The sequence below is a fragment of the Trichoderma atroviride genome, chromosome 7 (genome assembly GCF_020647795.1).
Source record: "Trichoderma atroviride chromosome 7, complete sequence".
Classification (NCBI taxonomy): Eukaryota; Fungi; Ascomycota; class Sordariomycetes; order Hypocreales; family Hypocreaceae; genus Trichoderma; species Trichoderma atroviride.
The window spans coordinates 1,185,749-1,205,748 of NC_089406.1; the positions used below are offsets into that span (position 1 = coordinate 1,185,749).

The following is a 20,000-nucleotide window of genomic DNA, read 5'->3' on the forward strand; positions in this document are numbered from 1 at the left end:
GTAAAGTGGTAAATAGTATACAATAAGTCGCTGCTTATATATCGTCGCGTATGTTCATCGTTGATTTTCCTTCTCTCTCGTCCCGTGGACCTTCCTCAGTCAGAATACATTGTAACTCGCTTGTCGTACATTGATATATCCGTTCTCGTCCCGGCGTCTTAGTATCCAGGAGGGTTGACTCTCTGCGAAACTCTCGTCCACTTTGGCAATTCTATTAAAAAAAAATCAGCGTCAGCACTTTCACCCAGCCATAGAAACAAAAAAAAACGGAGGAAGCCCATACTGTGAATGCCCTTTCGGTACTTCTTCTCCTTCCGATCAAACATGGTATATTTATCCTTTGGCAACATCTCCTCCTCCGTCGGCATCTCCGCCTTCCACCGCTCAATCGCCTCCAAAGTCTGTCCCCTCTTCGCCAGTGCAGTGTCCAGCGTCGCTACCACGCTATCCACCGCCCGCAGTCGCAGCCTGTGTCGCCTCTTCTGGAATTTCGACAGCCGCCAGGGGATCTTCCACAAAAGACCGCTGGAGAGCGAGTTCGTAGCGCGGAATGGGCCGAACATAATGTCGTCGTCTTTTGCGCTGGGCTGCCGGCGAATTGCGAAAAAAACCAGTCGGTAGCTGCTCAGGCGAGTTTTCGAAGCTTTTCGCAGTTGCATCGGATTGGCCCCTCCGGAATTTGGGGGGGGGGGGCGTGTGCTCCGGTCGGAACAACGATGCGCCATAGCAGTCGCACACGCCCCTCCCTTCTCTCCAGCATCATATCCCGCCGCCAATCATTCTGTATCGAATCGACATCTCCAGCATCACGATCAAAGAAGCTTCCACGCCTCTTCCCCTCCGCGCGCAGAAGCCTCGCCCAATGTGCGGCGGCGCAGCAGCACGATGAGCTACTATTTTGCCATTGTCGGCACCCAGGACAATCCCCTGTTCGAGTACGAGTTCGGCACCTCGAAGCAAGGCGGCGATGGCCAGTCCCGCTTCACCGAACAAGTGCGACACCTGAACCAGTTCATCCTGCACTCGAGTCTGGATATTGCTGAGGAAGTGCAGTGGTCGCATGGTCAGATGTGAGTCCCTGATGCTTGTGGTTTTTTTTTTTTTCTCCTTCATTTTACTTCTGTTGCGCTCCATGTCCATCTGCCTTGCCTACAGAGGCCTATTGTCTGGATATCACATACTCGTGCATGTGAAGCCACATCAAGGCTGAGAGAGCATAGAGCTTGGCTTACCACGTCCGCGCAACAAAATCAGGTACCTAAAGTGCATCGACAAATTCTTCAACAACTACATCTCCTGCTTCGTCACCGGCGGCAACGTCAAGTTCCTGCTGCTGCATCAGCCCACCACCCCGACCTCAACGGCCACTTCTAGATCGTCGACCGCTATTGGCGCCAATCCGACGAGTCCAGCTACCGAAGAGGCAATCAAAATGTTCTTTACAGAAGTCTATGACAACTGGGTTAAAGCGATTATGAATCCGTTTTACAAAGTGAATATGGAAGTACGGAGTCCCATCTTTAGAGCTAGGGTAGCAGCTGCTGGACGGAAATACCTGTAAATATAGAGAGAGATGAACGCGTAACGGATGGATTTTACAATGTCAACACGAGAATAATGACAGTTTGCGAGTTTGTGTTTCTTGAATAGACACGCCGAAATAATATGATTATAGTATTTGTATTCATGTGGTATTCTCATTTAACGTAAGGTCGTCTACCATGACGCCTCCTCGTAAGCCCATTCCCCCCAACGCCATTTCGATCACAAAGTACAGAAGAGTCCACGTTATTTGCACATATAACCCCAGCGCAGAAGAGCAAAAAACACGCGTGTCCCTACGCTTAACCACCGAAACCGTACAGGGTGCGGCCCTGTCGCTTGAGAGCGTAGACGACGTCCAGCGAGGTGACGGTCTTGCGCTTGGCGTGCTCGGTGTAGGTGACGGCGTCACGGATGACACCCTCGAGGAAGGATTTGAGGACACCACGGGTCTCTTCGTAGATCACTGTTGCAGCCCGTTAGTCTTCGATCCAGGCACCATCGATGATGATCTCATCAGGAGTGGGCAGGAAACTTACTGGCAGAGATACGCTTGACACCACCACGACGAGCGAGACGTCGGATAGCGGGCTTGGTAATGCCCTGGATGTTGTCACGAAGAATCTTGCGGTGACGCTTGGCACCGCCCTTGCCAAGGCCCTTTCCGCCCTTTCCACCTAAAAACCCACGACAGTCAGCATCACCAACTCCAGGAATTCAATTACTCAGCGCGCCGGCATCGCTGCCACGGCCGCGCACATGTATGAAACAACATGCAAGAACAATGAAGCAGATAGAAGAATACTTACGGCCAGTCATGTTGATAGATGTGGTGATGAAAACGTGTGTTGGGATATAGTGGAATCCGTTAAAAACGCGTCACTGCTTGCAAATGACGTTTCAAAGGAAGAAAAAGAACGAGGAGTGGAAGAGCGAAAAGAGGCGTTGCATGCGGGGCGGACAGCGCGAGGAATAAATACGCGCGGGCAATCAGCGCCAGATCAGTGGCCCTTTAAGCTTTTCTGCGCGTTCTCTGTTGATTATTTTTTTAATGCTATTCCTAATTGGGAGTGGGGTGGCGGGAGCCTTTTTTTGAAATGGTACCTGCTGATCTGCTTGATTCGACCTCTGGTGCAGGTACCTTGTGTTATTATTTTGGTGCGAGCGACCTGAGTGGTTGGCTGCTTTATTTTTTTCCCGGGCTCCCTTTTTCTCAGGTGCGCCTATTTTTTTTTTCGGAAGCGCGGGACACACAACATGCGCGACCTAATTTTTGATTTAGCGGGCTCTGTTTTTTTATTCGGAAGAATATCGGCTGCATGCGAGCGCGTTGTAAACAAAAACGGTAGCCGAAATGGGCCATTGACAGCTTCCCTTGGAGCTACGCCACCGTTGCCGAATAATGCCAAACGGACACTGGAACTGAGCCGTGGCTGAGGCTGAGGTGCCCATCAGTACAGTGTAAAATGCGCTGTAAACAGCCAGATGCGGTGCTGTCAGCGAAAGGTACCTACCTACTCTTCCGTGTTTACTCGAACATGTGCAAAAGCCACGACAGGCCTCAACGCATCACCACAATTAACCACCAAGTATGCTCTGGCTTAATAATAATGATACTCTTCTTTAGTTTAATAGGTAGATAAGAGGCATCCAGGTCCCAACGGATAACTTCACCATCTCCCTCCTATTCCAGAGGTATCTAGGTAGTGATCACTTCCGAATCAAAAACACCACATCGAGCAGAGTACGAATAGGTATGTGCAAAAATAGTATACAGCCGATAAAGGGATCCCCCCTTACCACTCCTCCTTTCCTGTGTGCTATAGTATTCAAATACATGGAGCAAAAAGGCAAATCAAGAAAAAGAACGAAAGAAAAGAAAAAAAAAAGACCAATGCTTTCTCAACTTCAAGCCCAGTCCAAGCCAAGCCAAGCCAAGCCAAAGATGAAGCTTTTTCGAGGCGAGATCCTCTCCTAGGTACTCCAAAAAACGCCGATGCCATGCAAAAAAGGCTGCCATGCCGTCAACTACACTTGCTCCTCCCTTTGTCCGAAGTTTTGAATAGCCCCAAAAAGTTATACCTTTTGTAAGCGAGTAAGCTTCCAAATTCCATACCCAAGCGTGATGAGTACTGAAAACAGGATTGTTAAGAAAAAGAAAACCGAGCCTCCCCTTTTTTGTTCATATTACACGTAGTGCTACTTTGAGCCCCTATTATCAAAACTTGCTCAGGAGAAAACCGTCCAAGCCTCTTAGAAAAAAAGATACTCATGAGCATCATCATCAAATCATTGAGTCGTCCATTGGTATATCATCCTCAAAACTCTCTATCGCCTCCTTAATCTGCGGGCCAGCCTATAATGGATTCGTCAGTCACATGCAAAAAAAGAGAGAGAAGCATTTTGAATGGAGGACTTACCTTTGGATCCAATGCCAAAGCAATAGTGTAATGGCGGACTGCCTCTTGCCTCTCATTCATACTCCTATGCAACTGCGCCAAGAGATAGTGTACCATGCCCTCGTCTGGGGCCATATCCTTCAATATGACAAGTTCTCTCTGCGCCTCTTCAATCTGTCCAACAAGGAGGAGAGCTCGCGCTTTCTTGTATCTCGCGGAAGCAGCTTGCGGAGCGAGCTCGACTGCCTTGGAATAAGCACGCAGTGCTGGTATAATTTGCTTCTGCTTCTCGAGCGCCAGTCCAATGCACGTTACCAGCACGGCGTTGTTAGGATTGATGACATGTGCAGCCTGGAAGTGAGTGAGGGCCTTGTCATAGGCACCCAAGCGCTGGTGAACTTTTCCAATGCCGTAGTAGGCGTTGTAATGCCTCTTGTCTGCTGATATCGCTTGCCGGTAAGCCGTGAGGGCTTTGTCGTATTCCTCATTGGTGACATGCTCGTGTCCTTGTAGCGTGAAGCCGTAAGCAAACTTTGGGTCCAGCTGGGTGGCCCTCTTGAAGCATTTGAGAGCCTGCTCGGGGTCTCGCGCGAGAGACCATGCGTTGCCCAAGGCGCACCACGCCTGCGGGGAGTGCCATGCGGCGTCCACAAGTTCATGGGCCAGAAAGGAGAGGTCCGTCTCCCGCTTCAAATGCCAGAGAATAGTAGAATACACTTCCATATCTTCCAGGCGTGAGGGGCATTGTGCCCGCATCCTGCGGAAAAACTTGTCTGCTTCGGCATATGAAGCCTGTTCATAGTGGGCACGTCCCATGAGCGCCAAAACCCAGGGCGAGCTTTGATGAGCTGCAGGCAGCGCACTCAATGTCTGGATTGCTTCCTGGCACTGGAATTGCGATAGCAAAAAGTATCCACTCCCAAGCTTCTTCATCAAATCCATTACCCATCGCAAAGCCTCTTCGAACTTTACGAAGCTGTGTTCTGCAACCTTGGAGGGCGGAACTGAGGCTTCTCTGACCTTGACCATCTCATCGTATTCCCCTTCTCCGCTGTGGTCTTCCAAAGGTTTTCGGTTTCCACTAACAACCCTTACGGCGTTGGAGCCACCAGAACCCGGCCGCATCATTCGAGAGACTGGGGGTCTAGCCTTTTTCAACTCTCGTCCACCGGGAGCTCCTCCGGCAGCTGGGTTTGTTGCTGTCGAGTTCGGTTTGCCCGACGGTTTTATCAATCGGGCACTTCGCCTCGTAGCATGTTCTTCCATGTTTGTTGATCGTGATACTGGGTGGCCGGCAAGCGTTCGTTTCCTATCGGTTGTCGACATGGCACTTGACCTGGAATTTCCGGTATGCGCGCTGGGGGTATCTGAGATGGGTTCCAAAGGCTGCTCTTGGCTGTTCTTCTCCCGTGTAGTAGCATTTTTCCTCGATCCAAGTCGATGGTTCATCCGTGGCGGCGCTTCGAGTGTCTGGTCGGCATGCTGGGCATTTCGGGTCCTCCTGGCGGGCGCATGGGGTGGTTCCTGCAGGTTGTTAGACCGAGACATCATTGCTTCCGCTGGCGGCCCTGTTGGAGTCTCGAGGCCCTCCATGTCGTTTTGATGGTGATTGGATGAGCTCTTAAGCTTGAATCTAGCATTCTGCATCCTGGACATGAAGTCGCTCTCAGTATTTGCCAGCATGTTTTCGGTCATGGGAGTCATGTCTGCGGCAGAAAAACTAACGCCAAACGGATCGGGCCCCATGTCGGCTGCCACGGGTCTCATGGATGACTTCTTCGGAGGCTGCTGCGGTTGCTGTTGCTCAAAAGAGTTTGAGATGGTGCTTTGGCTCTGGCCCTGGCTCTGACTCTGACTCGTGCTCATGCTCATGCTCAGCTCAGCATTTACTATTGTCAAGTCTTGACCAAGGTTCTGTAGTAAGCTGTCGCTGGCCATGAAGATGTTTGGCACACGAACTTTGACGCCCATGTCACAAAGAGCCTTGAAAGCGTCCCATTGAAACGCATTGAGCTTCAATGCCTCCTCAAAGGAGCTCACAGCCCTCTTCTTGTCATCGTAACCGCGGTACAGCTTTCCCAGCAAGCAAAGCACCGCAGGGGTATCGGGGTATGCAGCTCGAGTCGTTGCGCTGTGTTTGCCCATGGTATTCTTTTGCGACCATGAGCCCTTGGCCTTATCCAAAGCTGCGATGCCGTCTTTGTACCGTTCCAGAGCCAAACACGCTTGAGCAAAGACCCAGGTGCAACCCAAATGCACACCACGAAATCCCATCGGTTTGCTCGCATCATACGCGGATCGGTAGTCGCCGAGTCGAAGGTGACATAGCGAGTACAGGTAGGCGGCTTCGCTCGATCGAGGGTCTTGCGCGGCGTATCGTTCGGCGAAGAAAAGGGCGTTGTCGTAGGAGCCGCTGTCGAGATGGTAATAGACCACTTGTCGCAGGAGACTCCCGACAGCAGTCGGGCTTGGCGCCATCCTGGAAGTGGTGGGGGCCCCGACAAGGCAGATAAAAGATAAAAGTCGCTGAAGACTGCGAAGTGTCGTCACCGATGTATCTGGGCCATGAGACTTTCGTCGACACAGAAATTCAAGATGACGAGGGGCAGCGCCGGCCGTTCAAAGTCCCAGACAGGTCGTGCCGCACCTTTGTCAAATAAAGTCGTAAGGGAAAGGTTGAAAGGGTCGACAAATATGCGTGCGTCAAGTATTATCGGTAGTCGTGAAAGAGTAGCTGGTAGGCGCAAAGATGAAGAGACTCGGATAAGCAGCTATTGGCGATGACGAAAGAATATGAACAGCCCTGAGCATTCCAACCACAGCTTCTCAAAACGCTTCCTCTTTTCCCTTATCGATCCAACAAAGACAAGAGCGCTCCCAACCGGCGGGCTTTTGCGGAATAGAAAGAAAAAGACGTCCCCCGTGAATGGAATGGCGGGTCTTAGCGAGCGTGAATCAAAGGCCGAATTGCGCTCCGGCGGAGAGGAGGGGCGATGGTCTCCTGAATAGATGTAGATTTACTGCCTGCTTCCGCGATTCTCTTGAGCAGAGAATAGGCGAATATTCAAAGAAGCTGCGTTTCGGTTTCGCGGGCGCAGCAACCTCGCGAGGGCCGTTTCGAAGGGAGGGAGTGGCGTGACGGGATGTGAGGAAAGTCTCCAAACTTTTTGGCTGGAGTCGCGGCGCGCAGGCAGTACAGAGAGAGACAGCGGCTTGTTGTGGTAGCGGCGGTTCGATTGGCGCGACGACGTACCGCCATTGCCTAGCAACAAGGGGGGGGTCAGCGGGCTGATCCACCCCTCAGCGGAGGGGATAGCGGTAACAACACAGCGGGCAGCCCGCTGGAGAGACAGCGCCCAGCCCGCTGTATATCGTTGCCACTACGCTACCAGCAGCCCACGGCTAGCAGCGATTCGGTTTTATCGACAGCAGGTCCCCACCCAAGCTGCAAGGCCCGGCTCCTCTAACCTCGAATCAAAGAAACCAGATTTCACCAAAGCCTCACTTTGCAATTCCCGCTCCTCCAAGCAGCCAATTGAAAACAGACAAACTCGGAAGAATCAGCCATGGCTCAAAAAGCGAAAAAGGACCGCGCCAAATCCAATGCGGCCTCCCTCAACAACCTGCACATCGGATCCCTCGTCGTCCACGTGCTCTTCCTCCTCTCGCATTTCTTCTTCCGCTCTCGATCTCTGCTCGTCTACGGCCTCGTCTCGGTCCCCAGCTTCATCTGCGAATATATCCTCGAGACGTCTGGCCGACCCAAGTACGATGCCGCAACCGGCGCCCTCAAGAGCTCGGGCGAAGACCTGGCAGCCGCCGGCTTGACGGAGTACATGTTTGATGTCATTTGGGTGGCGTGGGCATCCATCGTCTCTGCGATACTGTTTGGCAAATGGGGCTGGATGCTGTATGCCGTGGTTCCCGCATATGGCGCCTACCTCGCCTACGGACTTTTGGGCATGGGCAAGAATGCACTCGCCTCGATGCAAGGTGGTGGCAGTGCCGACAACAACGCTGCGCCGCAAGGAAACCGTCGAGCAAGGAGGACTGCTTAAATAGTGGTATAAACGGTGGTCTGTCTGTCTAACTATGGTGGTCTATACAAAATCAACGTTACACAAAAAGCTCAAGAGCGGCCCCAGTGCATAGTCTCTATCCATTCACTTCTCGCTCCTTTGAGGCCGCTCCCCTGACCAGCGCTCCAGCATATCATCGTCAACATTGCGGACCAACACATGGAAGTGCTCCAGCGTCCGCACACTCTGCAGCGCAACCCAGTTCTTAAACCACAGTACTTGCTGTTCTCCTCCGGCGCCCAGCGTATCGACGAAATGCGTCTTGACAAAATTCTCCACCTGGGCTCTGCTCTCAGTCGTCAGGTCCCCCGTCTCAGGGTCAGTAGGGATCGGGGTGCGGGACCACACAACAATGTGCGTGATCTCCGGCGTCAGGCCATACGGCCAATCATTCAGCAGGACCTTGTAGTCTGAGGCGGCATCAAAGGGGACCTGCGATTCGGGCACGAATGGTGGCAGTCCCCAGGCTTTAGGCAGACGATTCTGCAGGATGTACTCCGTTATGGTGCCATATTGTGCTTTGGTCTCCGCAGTCCAGGCAATATAGCGACGGAGATCTGAGGGCTTCCTTTTCAAAACACTCAGGTTGTTTGTCTCTTCAAACACATATCAGCCCTCTGATTTGTTGATATAGATATATGTAGAATGGCCGCAATTCTCATAGTAAATTCCCAAAGTCTCCAGTAGAGCGCAAGCCCACTCACCGATAATGTGCCTCAGATCGTCCCAATCATGCAGCTTATAATCCTCATCCGACTGCGAAAGGACCCATTTATCAACCTCAGTCAAGGGAAACGGCGCGTCCGCAAGGCCCTGCAGGGAACCCTGATCCCCCATGGTTTCCAGATTGAGATGCAATTCACGGCCTCAAATGATCGAAAAGCCACAAGCGGCGATGGGCTGAAATAGGCCTTGAGTCTGGCCCGACATGGGTCAGATTCGCTCGCCACGCCCAACCAAGTCAAAGTCGTCAGCGGCCTGTATCCATTTTAGCATCCCCTCCTCCGTATTATGTAATTTCTGGCACCTCGCAATCTCGTACTCGTAACATGACACCCAATGGTAGAACAAGATCCCATTACCCAAAATTAAAACAAGTTGACCTCGCCATAAAGCTTTACCTTGCAAGCCTCTTACTTAACCACACATAGTTATATCCCCGTAGAAAAAGCCCCAAATCCATTAAGCCACGCCACATAAAAATACCTGCTACGTGGTACTTGACTGTAGTAAAATTGAGATTATCGGCCAGCGATCCGGCCTTCTGAATCGGGACCCCGGACCTGGGCCTTTTTAGTGCTTGAGCCCATTTCGGAGCATTTTTGACCCTTAATATTAGAACGTCACCCCAGATTTTCACGCGTTTAAATCTGCCGCGGCTTCTCCCCCCAGTATTAAACTTGATCAGATGTGTCCTGCTTCTTAACATCTGTTTTCCCTTCCACTAGCTGTTTTTTGGGCTGCTTCACTCTTTTGATATATCTCCTTCTTCACATACACACACTCTCTCTCTCTCTTTCTCTTTCTCTTCTCTCCATCTTCCTTTTCTTTCCTCTTTTTCAAATCTCTTTATACACACTTGTCCAATAGGCCACCGCCTCCTTTTCACTTGTTGACTATCAACTTTCTTTCACTCACTCGTATGCCTTAACCAAACTAGGAAACTTGGATTATCTCATTTGTAATACTATTTAAACTTGCCATGAGCCACATGCTCCGCCTACCGGCATCATGATCCTCGGTCCCATATCTCTCATCGACTGCTTCGTCTTTTGCTTTTACCTCGCACCGCAGCTGCTTCATCAAGCTGGCTTCTTCCCCACAGCACTCGTCGTTCTGAGGGCCATTCCATTTCTATGTACGCAATGCCCCTGCTTGCAAGTTAGATGTATATTGCATTTGCGTCCCTGGACACAATACATGGCTGAAGAAATCAATCTAACAAAATCGCGTTTCACTACATTATAGTATTTACTCTACCACTTCAATTTGTGTGGAACCGTTACTTCAGGAGCTACTCTTCTCACAAATCTTCCCACCTCAAAAACTCTACCATATTCGAGGACTTTGTCATCCGCTGCGTGCGATATGCATTTGCTACCATACCAGCAAACGTCGGGAGAGTCTTCTTTTCCAAGGACGTGGCACTCCCCTTTCTCAAGTGGCGCATGAAGAGACACGGATTCAAGGACTTTCCAGTGTATTGGAAAGAAGAAACTATTGGAGAGGTTTGTGTACCCCTCCTCCCCTCCCCTTTCTCTCTTAAAGATATACACGTGGAGGTGGGCGGCGTTGAGCTGACGACATTGTGTTACTTTCTTTATGCAGGGAGACGCCAAAGTCAAGGGGATCTGGATTAAACAGAATTGCGAGGTTGAGCCAGATATTGTCATCTACTACGCGCATGGTAAGACATGTTACACCACGCGAGTTGCCGCAGCTGCTAACTCATGTAAACTATTTCAGGCGGCGGGTTCGCCATGGGCACCAGCTACTTTTACTTTGAGTTTCTTCTAGCATGGCACAGCCTACTGGTTGATGCTGGGTATGAGAACCCAGCCATCTTTGCTCTGGACTACAGTCTGGTTCCAGACGAGGTGTATCCCACTCAGATTCTCCAAACGCTACAGGGCTACAAGCATGTGTTGGAGGAGGTAGAGGATGCCTCCAAGGTGTGCGTTGCTGGCGATTCCGCCGGCGGTACACTCATCCTTAGCATGTTGCTCGAGGTCGGGATTCAGGTTCAGAATCAGCAGGCCAGAGGGGCCAAACTAGGGATGAGCAAACACGAATTGGAAGATATTCGACCAAAGTTTGCTATACCGCAGATGGCCATGTTGATCTCTCCTTGGATCACTCTGGCCTCGAGTCTCCACTTTCCGTCTCGCGTTGACTACTTGAATAGGGGCACTCTCTGGAAGTACGCACACCAGTATGCGGGGGATGCAATGATTCACGGCGGAGTGGCGTCGCCTGGGAGGTGCGATGATGTCAAACTATGGAAAGCAGCCAGCCCCGAGCGTGGCTACTTTATCACGTATGGCAGCGACGAGGTGCTGGCGCCAGACATCGAGAGCTTTGTGGAGCGCCTGGGCGCCGGCAAGGTCGAAATTGAAGCTCGAAGATTCGACGGCGGAATCCATGCATGGCCTGTAGCGTCGCTCTTCTTATCAAGCACCAGGAGGAAGCGTCTCTATGGGCTGCAGACTATAGTGGGAGAGATTAGAAAGAGATTCGATAAAGCTCCAGCAGGGAAGATGAGGCAGAAGAAGAGGCTGTCAGATTAGATCAAGTTCTACAATGTAATCATAGAGAGATCAATGTGGAAAGTCAGGAACCAGAGCGCCAAGGCTCGGCTTCGTCATTTTCCTGATCGGGCTCAGATTTTAAAGCTCACTATTGTTTATCATCGCACAGCCGAAAGGGGGGGAGGGGTGAAGGAGAGGTAATCGACGTGATTTGACGGAATGATTTAATGAAATGCTCAATGAAATGCCACTGACCTGTGATACGGTTCGTTGCCTGGTGTGGGTTTATGCATCATCCCCAGGCAGCTCCAGGCAGCTCAGTGCCCGTGGATGACTGGATATGTCTGCCTCAGATCCTGACGCATACCAGGCTGCGATAAGACAGGCTCAGGGAGACAGATTCGAGTCTGAGCGGACACAAGAACGCTGGCATCCTGGCAGCGAGAAACAGAGAATGCGCACATCCCTTGCATGCCAGGAGTAAATATTTCCCGAGAGTGCAGTTCCAAGCCAGAACCAAGTAGCGAAGGATGAAGGACAATATCGAAGTGAAAGCGAGGTGCAGGATTTGGTACAGTTGAAGCGGCTGCACGATTATGAGTAGCGTCGGAGTCGTAGCACCTATTTCTTCACGCAAAGAGCCGCATCCACGCCCGATGTAACGACAGCATTTTCCCCTGACGGCAGAGCATTTGTGCCGGCCCTGGTTCTGGTTGCGGTTCAGACTCCGTCGAGGTGAGAATCAGCCAGGCCAAGCACGCAAAAAAAGAGCCGCAAAAAGAGCCGCAATGCATATGTCGAGCCAGCCACATGGCTGCTCATGGCTGCTCCAGCCAAATCGAATCGACCACGCATCCTCTTTTTTTCGAGCCTCTCTCCCACGACTATCCACCGCGGGCATGGGTTCATAGCGGCACGCCCCCTCCCAGAGCCGGCGGCCATCAAATGGAAATGGTGCTGCCACCAGCCACGGCTCCGGTCTCTTGTCCAAGGCAGTCAGTCCTCCGCCAGAGCTAGGGTGGGCGCCCGTCGCAATGTTGGTGCAACAGCCTCCCTCGCCTGTGGCCCCGAGCAGTTTGCGATGGACCTCCTTCGTGGGTTTGTCACGCCCCCCTCTCGCTCCCCATTTTGGTGTAACTTGGGCATCGCACTACGCCCAGTTGGCTGACGCCGGCTTCAGTCCCAAGGGCCCTGAAATGCACATATAAACGGCCGGCCGTTCCCAAAGCTTCCAGCCGGGTTTGCTGGCATCGCAGCAGCAGAGGCCGACCCCTCCCCTCCAGCTCAGACCCCAACCTTGACGCAGCCAGGCTTGGTCGACGAACCACACGCGGCATCGCAGCCACCCCATTTCCAGATTTGGCCCACGGTGAGCGCACGTCACCGAGCTGTCATGCGTGGCATTTCGTGCGCCGCATCTCGACTGCCATCAATATTGTGAGCTGCCAACTTGCCGAAGCTGAGCACTTGGCTGCCTCTTGCCCCCTTTTTTTCGCCTTCTTGTTGGATCCTGCCCGCAACCCCGTCTTGGCGATTTCGCGATTCGAGCGCCAAAAGACCTGCTGGGTAGCATCCTTTGACCACCGCCCCGCACTCAGCTGGCTTGGGATTAGAAAACGAGAAGGCGTTTCCGAAGTATTCAGAAAGAAAGGAGAAGGTGTTTTGTGAAAGTGAACAGCGCATCCTAACAAGGTCGCTGATAACAAGACTCTCTTGTCTCTTTTCTCACAATAGCTAGATGTTCTAGCTTTGAATAAAAGGGCCGCTTCATACCTAGCCTCGTCCAACTACCCACACCGTCATCGTCAATTCGCTCCCTTGTCTGGATATTCAATACCAAGTGAGGGCATTCCCATTCCGGGAGAAAACTTCAAGAGAGCGTGCAAAGGTGCAAGAGATCGACCGTCTATCCAAGCGCGCATATCAGCCAGCCGTAAACATCCATCACCCATCGCTACTCCATAGCCTCCGACGATCTTGCGCCCAGGAGGATCGACACTGGTGCGTTTGTGCGAATTGGCTGCGTCAAGAGCAGCTGCAGCTTAGCGCCTCCGAAAAGGCACGCCGTTGAAGAAGAGCCGCTGCAAGAGCCGCGGATTTGGCTAAAAGGGCAGTGCAGGATCGAGGGTAAAAACGACAGAATCAAACTCCCCGTCCACGGAAAATCGTGGTTGCAGCAGCCTGCAGCGGTCCATTGTTTTTTCCTCGGGCCACTGATTTGCGGCCGCTGCCCTGGGAGCAGGTGCGTTAATGCACTAGAACAGCGCTAAAAGGCGCAGTGGGAAAAAAATGTCGGCCGAGGAGTCGTCGAATTACGCGCCACGGTCGCCGGACCTGTCGTCTTTTTACTCGGACAGCCCCACCCAGGCCGCACCGCAACAGCTTCCAGCGCCTGCAAGCCACGGCCAGGCTGGATATAAAATACAGCCTTCCGCCAGCCGTTTTGCCGCCGTGCCGGGCAACGCAGAGTCCTTCTATACGCCCCCCAACTCATACGGCGCATACCCCCAGGCCGCACGCCAGCCGTATAGCGTACCACTTCCAAACTATTCCTACGAGCCCTACGAGCCATTCTCTCCGCCAGCCGTCGGGCATCCAGGGCAAATCTCAGCTGCCTCTGGCCATCAAACCGCCGCACCCCTCGCGCCGCAGCACGACTTCAAGCCACCGCCACTCGACGTCTCCCCTTATTCGTACGAGCCGTTTCCGGGCCAAGCTTCCTCCTCCTCTTCAGATATGCCGCCCAGAAAGGCCGCGGTGCCTCCGCCGCCTGCACCGTTCATCGAACCGTCTCCCGTCAAGACTAAGTTTCCTACCGCCCGGATCAAGCGGATCATGCAGGCCGATGAGGAAGTAGGCAAGGTTGCTCAACAGACACCTATTGCCGTGGGAAAGGCGCTGGAGCTGTTCATGATCCAGCTGGTAACAAAGAGCGCCGAGATTGCCAAGGACAAGGGCTCAAAGAGGGTTACCGCTTCCATGTTGAAAAACGTGGTAGAGGCAGACGAGCAGTGGGACTTTCTGCGAGACATTGTCAGCCGCGTAGAGAACGAGAAGGAGGGCAGCAGGTCCAAAGGCAAAGGTGATAGCGAAACCGACGAAGAGATGGAGGAGCCCAAAAAGCGAGGCAGAGGCGGTGGTCGTAGGAAGAAAGTGCAGTAGGGGTCGTTACGAAGAGGAAGATGGGATTTGACTGGCGTTTACTGGAGGGATATACCTTCAAGTCATTATATCATACAAACGGCGTTGGGAAGGGCGGATTCATTTGAAGGACGGGATTGCTTCTAGATGGTTGCGTAGCTGTAAAGCACAGTCTATCTGGATGAGCGTGGTAACTTTACACTTGCACTTGTAAAAAGGGACTGATTATTTTTTCTTTTTTTTTATTGTGTACTATTAGGTAGCTTGAAGTTTCTAACAATCCAAATAGCGCATGCATGTTCCATAACTCGAGATGATACGCAAACGCTCATCTACTTGGGTCCCTTGCAAAGCTGTGATGCTATTATATCTACATGTACCTACTCTATACTCACATGTGTTCTCTCTGCCCCTGGCTTGGCTTGGCCTGTTACGTATGTGCTATGCGACATGTGATGGGAACTTGCAAGTTGTTTCGCCAAGATCGGGGCGACACGGAGCTTACCAAAAGACGCTCAGTCGGACATTGAATCGACTACGTAGGTACTACGTGATTTATTCTGCGACGCACAAAACCCCTCAAGGCTGTTTTCAGGCAACAAGAAGGTGGATACACAGAGTCCAGATCCAGAGAACGGAGAATGAGCTGCTGCACACGATTATCCCCGTTGTGCGCAGGCGACGTAAGTGTTGAATCCATGCTTTGCGCGTACAGGCAGGTTCATGTAAGCTTCAGGGGACTGTGCCAGAGTGCGTGCAGCAAAATCAGGTCAGCTACGGGGCACTTGCAGGCCTCCCGCCCGGTGCCTTGCGTCAGCCTTGTAATAATTGAAGTTGCAATATTTTAGTTCTGATTTCCCTGCGGTTATAACGGAGTTGAAGGGAAGTGCGAGCCCGTGTAAATATTGTCTATGAGACTGGGAGAATTAAGCTAAGACTCCGGAGAATAGGCCAGTGCCCCCTTACTTCGGGTTCCGGTTTGGAGTCCTCCCATTGGCTTTTTCTTGGTGGTTAAACAGGAACCTAGCACTTTATTGCTGGTACTACGGAGTTAAAAACATTTTTTGCAGCTCGAAACCCACCCTTGGCTCTTTGCTTACCTGCACGCATATAAAACTCAGCTGCGGAGATTCGATGTTGCTGGCCTCGAACCACCTACCATCTCGGGCTTTAAAACCGCCATACGGACAAATCAGCAGTTGCTTGATATTGATTGAGTACATCAACGTAGCATCAAAAAGTGTCCGCCTGTGCACGCTGTAGGCTGCACCGTAGCCCGCTGTAAGCTCCCTTGGACCCCTAATGCTCGATGCCCACAGGCCAATGGCCGCCAGAAACGTTAGGCACTAAGCGCGGTACCGAATTGGGTCGCTGTGGACAGGTCACTCACTCCACCCTCTTGGTTCCATCAAAGCGTCTATCCATCTCCATCTCCGCCTCGCCCGTCGACTAGAGACGCCGCCACAAGCTTCCGCTTCCTCCCTCCTTCAACCTTCAGTTTCTGCCCAAGCTTCGCAGATCAATCCACTCCTTACTTGTGTCATTTTATTTTTATCCCTCTTTTTTTCCCTCCCACGCTGCGCGCCACCGCCCCAAAGGAAAGAGACAGCTTGCTTCTGCCCTTTTTGCATGTGCATCTGTCTCTAAATCCCCCCGCTTCGAAAAGCCATGCGAGACCGGCTGAATCCTGCTACGCCTTCAACTTTCCTCTAAATGAGGTACCTCCGTCCTAATCGCAATCGCATCTCGCCTCACACCTCGCCGTACACCTCGCCGTCCGCGCAACTGCGTCGAATAGCCCAATGTCGTGGGATCTGCTGCAGCGATTCCTCGAATCCGACGTCTTCAACGCGAATCCCTTCCTCTCAGTCTCCTACCTCTCGTGAGTGTTACACCCTTGGCATCTTGCTGCCAGCTTCTGCTTGGCTGCAATGGAGCATCGCCTAGGTTGAGTTGCCTGCTGGGGGAAGCTCGTTTGTGCACACACCTGGTGCAAGAGATCGGTAGTAGCTAACTTGTATGTCTTTCAACGCCTTGCAGCCGTTATGCCGACCATGTAGGCATTCACTATGTCCTGTGCACGAAGCTGCGACAATTTCCCTACGAGGATATCGAATTCTTCCTGCCGCAGCTGTGCCACCTCATCATCAGCGTCGACAATGAGTCAATGGCGCTGGAGGAATTTCTGCTAGACCTATGCGAAGAGTCTGTGACTGCCGCATTGTTGGTGCGTAGCTGAAGACAATCATGATACTTGTCCTTGTATATATGTGTATATATATATATATATATATATATATATATATATATATATACATACCTATCAGAACACTAATGCCCTCTGCTATAGACGTTTTGGCTCTTCCAGACATATCTACACGACTTGTCCTCCAATCCGCAATCGAATGCCTTTCAGACATGTCGTCGAGTCTATAACAAGGTCCAGCATATCGTGTTTGGCGTCGCAGACACCGTGCGGCACCACAAGATCAAGGAAAACGTCTTGCCCGTGACCGTCCTGTCCAGCTTCGTTCTTGCGAGCGTCGCCCTGCCAATGTTTCCGAGATGGGCTGGACCCCTCGCTGTCGCACAAGCTCGAAAACCCCAGCCCATCACCGACGACAATTCAGATGGAAGTGAAACGCCCAAGCCTACGGCGAAAACACCCACGAGGGCAAATACCGTAGCCGCGCCAGGCTCAAAATCTCGGCGGGCCAAAGACTCGAGGAATACAAACACATCCGACGACCGCTTGGCAATCGACACCCGCCTCTCTCGCCGAAATAACACCCATTCGCCATTGAATCCCAACTTTACAGCAAAAGAGTCAAAAAGGCCGTCTGCTCTGGAATTGAAGTCTCTGGAGGCGAGACTTAGTACCGCGTCCCTACCTCTTCCGTCCCCGAGGGGTCCATCCCGACCAGCTACTCCTGTGTCTGCTAGACCGGCGGATGGTGTCCATCGAAGACATTCCCATCATTTCAAATCGCCCACGGGCACGAGCAATCTGTCACCAGCCCAGAAAGCACGGCTCCTACGGCAACACTATTTCAGGTCGCAAACCCAGTTCCTATCGGCCCTAGAAGTCATCTCCAACCGACTGGTTGCTGTACCGAAACCTGCCCGTATGAGTGCCCTGCGAGCCGAGTTGGCGCTGATTGGGAGGGATTTGCCCGCCGAGATCGATATCCCCATCATCTGCCCGCCGACACTGATTGATGGGGCACCTGGGAAGAGTCGCCACCATCGAATTGTGCGACTCAATCCTGCTGAGGCCACGGTGTTGAACAGCGCCGAAAAGGTGCCATACTTGCTAATGATTGAAGTGCTAAGAGACGACTTTTCGTTTGATCCCGAAACTCCAGATAACCAAAGGCTATTGACCGGATTACTTAGTGGCGATGGGCCTTCAAAAAGGCTGTTTGACCTCTCTTCAGAGACCCCTAGGGCTGCTCAGGTCATTCACGCTCCGGAGCCAGTCATAGACAGCGTATTCGAACCGATTTCGGGCGATTTGGGGAGCTCGCCACTTTTGAAGCCGTATGACGATGTGCCGTCACCAGTCACCTACCACCCAAAGCATTCTTCCGACCAGCGATTCTCCAGCGGAGCCACAACCGCGAGTACGACGTTGGATGCAATGACACCGCGCACATCGGACGGCCCTTTTTCATCAAGATCTCCTAGTCCTGGTTCTCGACGGAGAATGACGCTCAATATGGCTCGCGCCGATCAGCCAGATTTCTCAGCGCTGGCCACGCATATGAGGACGGCCTCTCAGATGCTTGCTCAGCTTGAGGCGACGAGTGGCAAGCGACCAAAGCATGAGGTAGCAGCCATCAGAGCCAAGATTATTGCGAGCATGCAAAGCCTCGAGGAGCAAAGTTTTGATGCGGACGACCATGGCCCCACGTTTGACACCATCATAGCCAAAGCCAGCACTGCCAGCACCGTACAGGGCATCAACCCAGATCTAGACGAGGAAGAGGCACCAATCGATCCCAACATCAACGCCAGCGCAGGCAGGGAAAGGATGGAAAACGATATCAAGACAGGAGGCGTGCAGCGCCGTGGCGATCGCGACGACCCTAGTGCGGCTGTCTTTGGAGAAGCCTGGGAGGCCAAGAAGGAGCGAATCCGGAAATCCTCGCCCTACGGATGGATGAAGAACTGGGATCTCATGAGTGTCATCGTAAAGACGGGCGCTGATTTGCGACAGGAGGCTTTCGCTTGCCAGCTTATCAGTGTCTGCCACAAGATTTGGGTGGACGCAAAGGTGGACGTCTGGGTGAAGCTGATGCGCATTCTCGTAACTGGGGAGTCATCTGGACTCATCGAAACAATAGCAAATGGTGTATCCCTCCACTCACTCAAGCGAAGTCTCACGCTTGCGTCAATCGAGGCCGGAAACAACCCCCGGCATCGAATTGCTACGCTCAAAGACCACTTTGCCAAAGCCTTTGGCCCGCCTGATAGCAAGCCTCACAGAGCTGGACTGGACGCTTTTAAGCGCTCATTAGCAGCATACAGCATCATTTCCTACGTCCTGCAGCTGAAGGACAGACACAACGGAAACGTTCTGATCGACAGCGAAGGACACATCATCCACATCGACTTTGGGTTCATGCTTTCCAACTCCCCCGGGTCAGTTGGCTTTGAGGCTGCGCCCTTCAAGCTCACAAACGAATATGTGGACGTCCTCGGAGGAATTGGTTCACAGGACTGGGAGGACTATAAGAAGTTGTGTAAACAAGCTTTCCAAGGTAAGGAGATTCAATTTTTTCGGAAAACAATGACGCAAATCTTTCTAACGTGATTATTTGTAGCTCTGCGACGGTCGGCAGATTCCATCATTGACTTGGTCGCCATCATGGGCAGGGATTCGAAAATGCCGTGCTTTGCCGTGGGCGTGACTCATGCGACAACGTCCCTCCGGCAGCGCTTCCAGCTGCATCTGAGCGCCGACGAAGCAGAGAATTTCGTGGAGACGGACTTGATTGCGAAGTCGGTTGGCAGTTATTATACACGACTGTAAGTATTGAGCCCCTTTTTTTCAGCCTTGTTCAATTGCAGCGATTTAGCGAGGAGAAAATCGAGAAATAACGAAAGCTAATATGGACAATTAGCTATGATACCTTCCAATATCGCACACAGGGTATATACTAGGCGAAGTTGTTGCCGATGCTGCCCCTTTCTCAGGGGAGGGATGATCAGGCTAATGAGGGGAAAAGGGGGGTTGTCAGGTCAGGATGTCCAATGGTAGTGATGTTCAACAAATTAGGAGGGGATCCTCTTTATATATACATATATATATATATACATATATGCGCGGGATGAAGATGATGCTCTCTTCTCCTTGGAAGCGCAACTTGGAATATACTTGGCTACATTTTTTTTGTTTTCGAGATACTCCAGCTACATACACACATATACACACAAAAAACATGTGTATATCCAGCACATAGGTTTGTATGCAATCGGCGTTGATGGGAATCGGAAAATAAAAACAATACAGCCCTTGAGAAGACAATATGAATACTGCCGAAGCAATATGGCGAACTCGTGAGAAGGAAATATAGTAAATATTTTAC

The 20,000-nt window shown here is 51.9% G+C and overlaps 9 protein-coding genes across 9 annotated transcripts; 5 read left to right on the forward strand and 4 right to left on the reverse strand.

Moving 5' to 3' along the window:
* Positions 1–158: 158 nt before the first annotated feature.
* Positions 159–563, reverse strand: TrAtP1_012401 (mitochondrial 54S ribosomal protein mL60; the record flags this gene model as incomplete). The annotated part of the gene is made up of 2 exons (XM_014090211.1): positions 159–211; positions 284–563. 2 exons carry the CDS (start codon positions 561–563, stop codon positions 159–161), a joined length of 333 nt encoding a protein of 110 aa, XP_013945686.1.
* A 235-nt stretch (positions 564–798) lies between these two features.
* Positions 799–1,657, forward strand: TrAtP1_012402 (uncharacterized protein). The gene is made up of 2 exons (XM_014090210.2): positions 799–1,070; positions 1,255–1,657. The coding sequence occupies exons 1-2, from the start codon at positions 886–888 to the stop codon at positions 1,559–1,561; spliced, it is 492 nt and encodes a 163-aa protein (XP_013945685.1). The 5' UTR covers positions 799–885; the 3' UTR covers positions 1,562–1,657.
* Positions 1,658–1,665: 8 nt separating this feature from the next.
* Positions 1,666–2,495, reverse strand: TrAtP1_012403 (uncharacterized protein). Its single transcript, XM_014090209.2, has 3 exons — positions 2,352–2,495; positions 2,082–2,219; positions 1,666–2,008 (listed from the first exon to the last, which is right to left on the reverse strand). Exons 1-3 carry the CDS (start codon positions 2,359–2,361, stop codon positions 1,845–1,847), a joined length of 312 nt encoding a protein of 103 aa, XP_013945684.1. The 5' UTR covers positions 2,362–2,495; the 3' UTR covers positions 1,666–1,844.
* An 800-nt stretch (positions 2,496–3,295) lies between these two features.
* TrAtP1_012404 (uncharacterized protein) lies at positions 3,296–7,239 on the reverse strand. Its single transcript, XM_066115514.1, has 2 exons — positions 3,963–7,239; positions 3,296–3,898 (listed from the first exon to the last, which is right to left on the reverse strand). The coding sequence occupies exons 1-2, from the start codon at positions 6,417–6,419 to the stop codon at positions 3,827–3,829; spliced, it is 2,529 nt and encodes an 842-aa protein (XP_065971613.1). The 5' UTR covers positions 6,420–7,239; the 3' UTR covers positions 3,296–3,826.
* A 178-nt stretch (positions 7,240–7,417) lies between these two features.
* On the reverse strand, positions 7,418–8,963 carry TrAtP1_012406 (uncharacterized protein). Its single transcript, XM_014090205.2, has 2 exons — positions 8,725–8,963; positions 7,418–8,616 (listed from the first exon to the last, which is right to left on the reverse strand). The coding sequence occupies exons 1-2, from the start codon at positions 8,855–8,857 to the stop codon at positions 8,105–8,107; spliced, it is 645 nt and encodes a 214-aa protein (XP_013945680.1). The 5' UTR covers positions 8,858–8,963; the 3' UTR covers positions 7,418–8,104.
* Positions 7,508–7,999, forward strand: TrAtP1_012405 (uncharacterized protein; the record flags this gene model as incomplete). Its single annotated transcript, XM_014090206.2, has 1 exon — positions 7,508–7,999. The coding sequence occupies one exon, from the start codon at positions 7,508–7,510 to the stop codon at positions 7,997–7,999; it is 492 nt and encodes a 163-aa protein (XP_013945681.1).
* A 788-nt stretch (positions 8,964–9,751) lies between the features above and the next one.
* Positions 9,752–11,307, forward strand: TrAtP1_012407 (uncharacterized protein; the record flags this gene model as incomplete). The annotated part of the gene is made up of 4 exons (XM_014090204.2): positions 9,752–9,878; positions 9,989–10,248; positions 10,349–10,427; positions 10,487–11,307. The coding sequence occupies 4 exons, from the start codon at positions 9,752–9,754 to the stop codon at positions 11,305–11,307; spliced, it is 1,287 nt and encodes a 428-aa protein (XP_013945679.1).
* Positions 11,308–13,557: 2,250 nt separating this feature from the next.
* Positions 13,558–14,716, forward strand: TrAtP1_012408 (uncharacterized protein; the record flags this gene model as incomplete). Its single annotated transcript, XM_066115515.1, has 1 exon — positions 13,558–14,716. One exon carries the CDS (start codon positions 13,558–13,560, stop codon positions 14,428–14,430), a length of 873 nt encoding a protein of 290 aa, XP_065971614.1. The 3' UTR covers positions 14,431–14,716.
* Positions 14,717–15,805: 1,089 nt separating this feature from the next.
* TrAtP1_012409 (uncharacterized protein) lies at positions 15,806–19,924 on the forward strand. The gene is made up of 5 exons (XM_014090201.2): positions 15,806–16,291; positions 16,450–16,636; positions 16,760–19,172; positions 19,236–19,440; positions 19,536–19,924. The coding sequence occupies exons 1-5, from the start codon at positions 16,212–16,214 to the stop codon at positions 19,573–19,575; spliced, it is 2,925 nt and encodes a 974-aa protein (XP_013945676.1). The 5' UTR covers positions 15,806–16,211; the 3' UTR covers positions 19,576–19,924.
* The last annotated feature ends 76 nt before the right edge of the window (positions 19,925–20,000 follow it).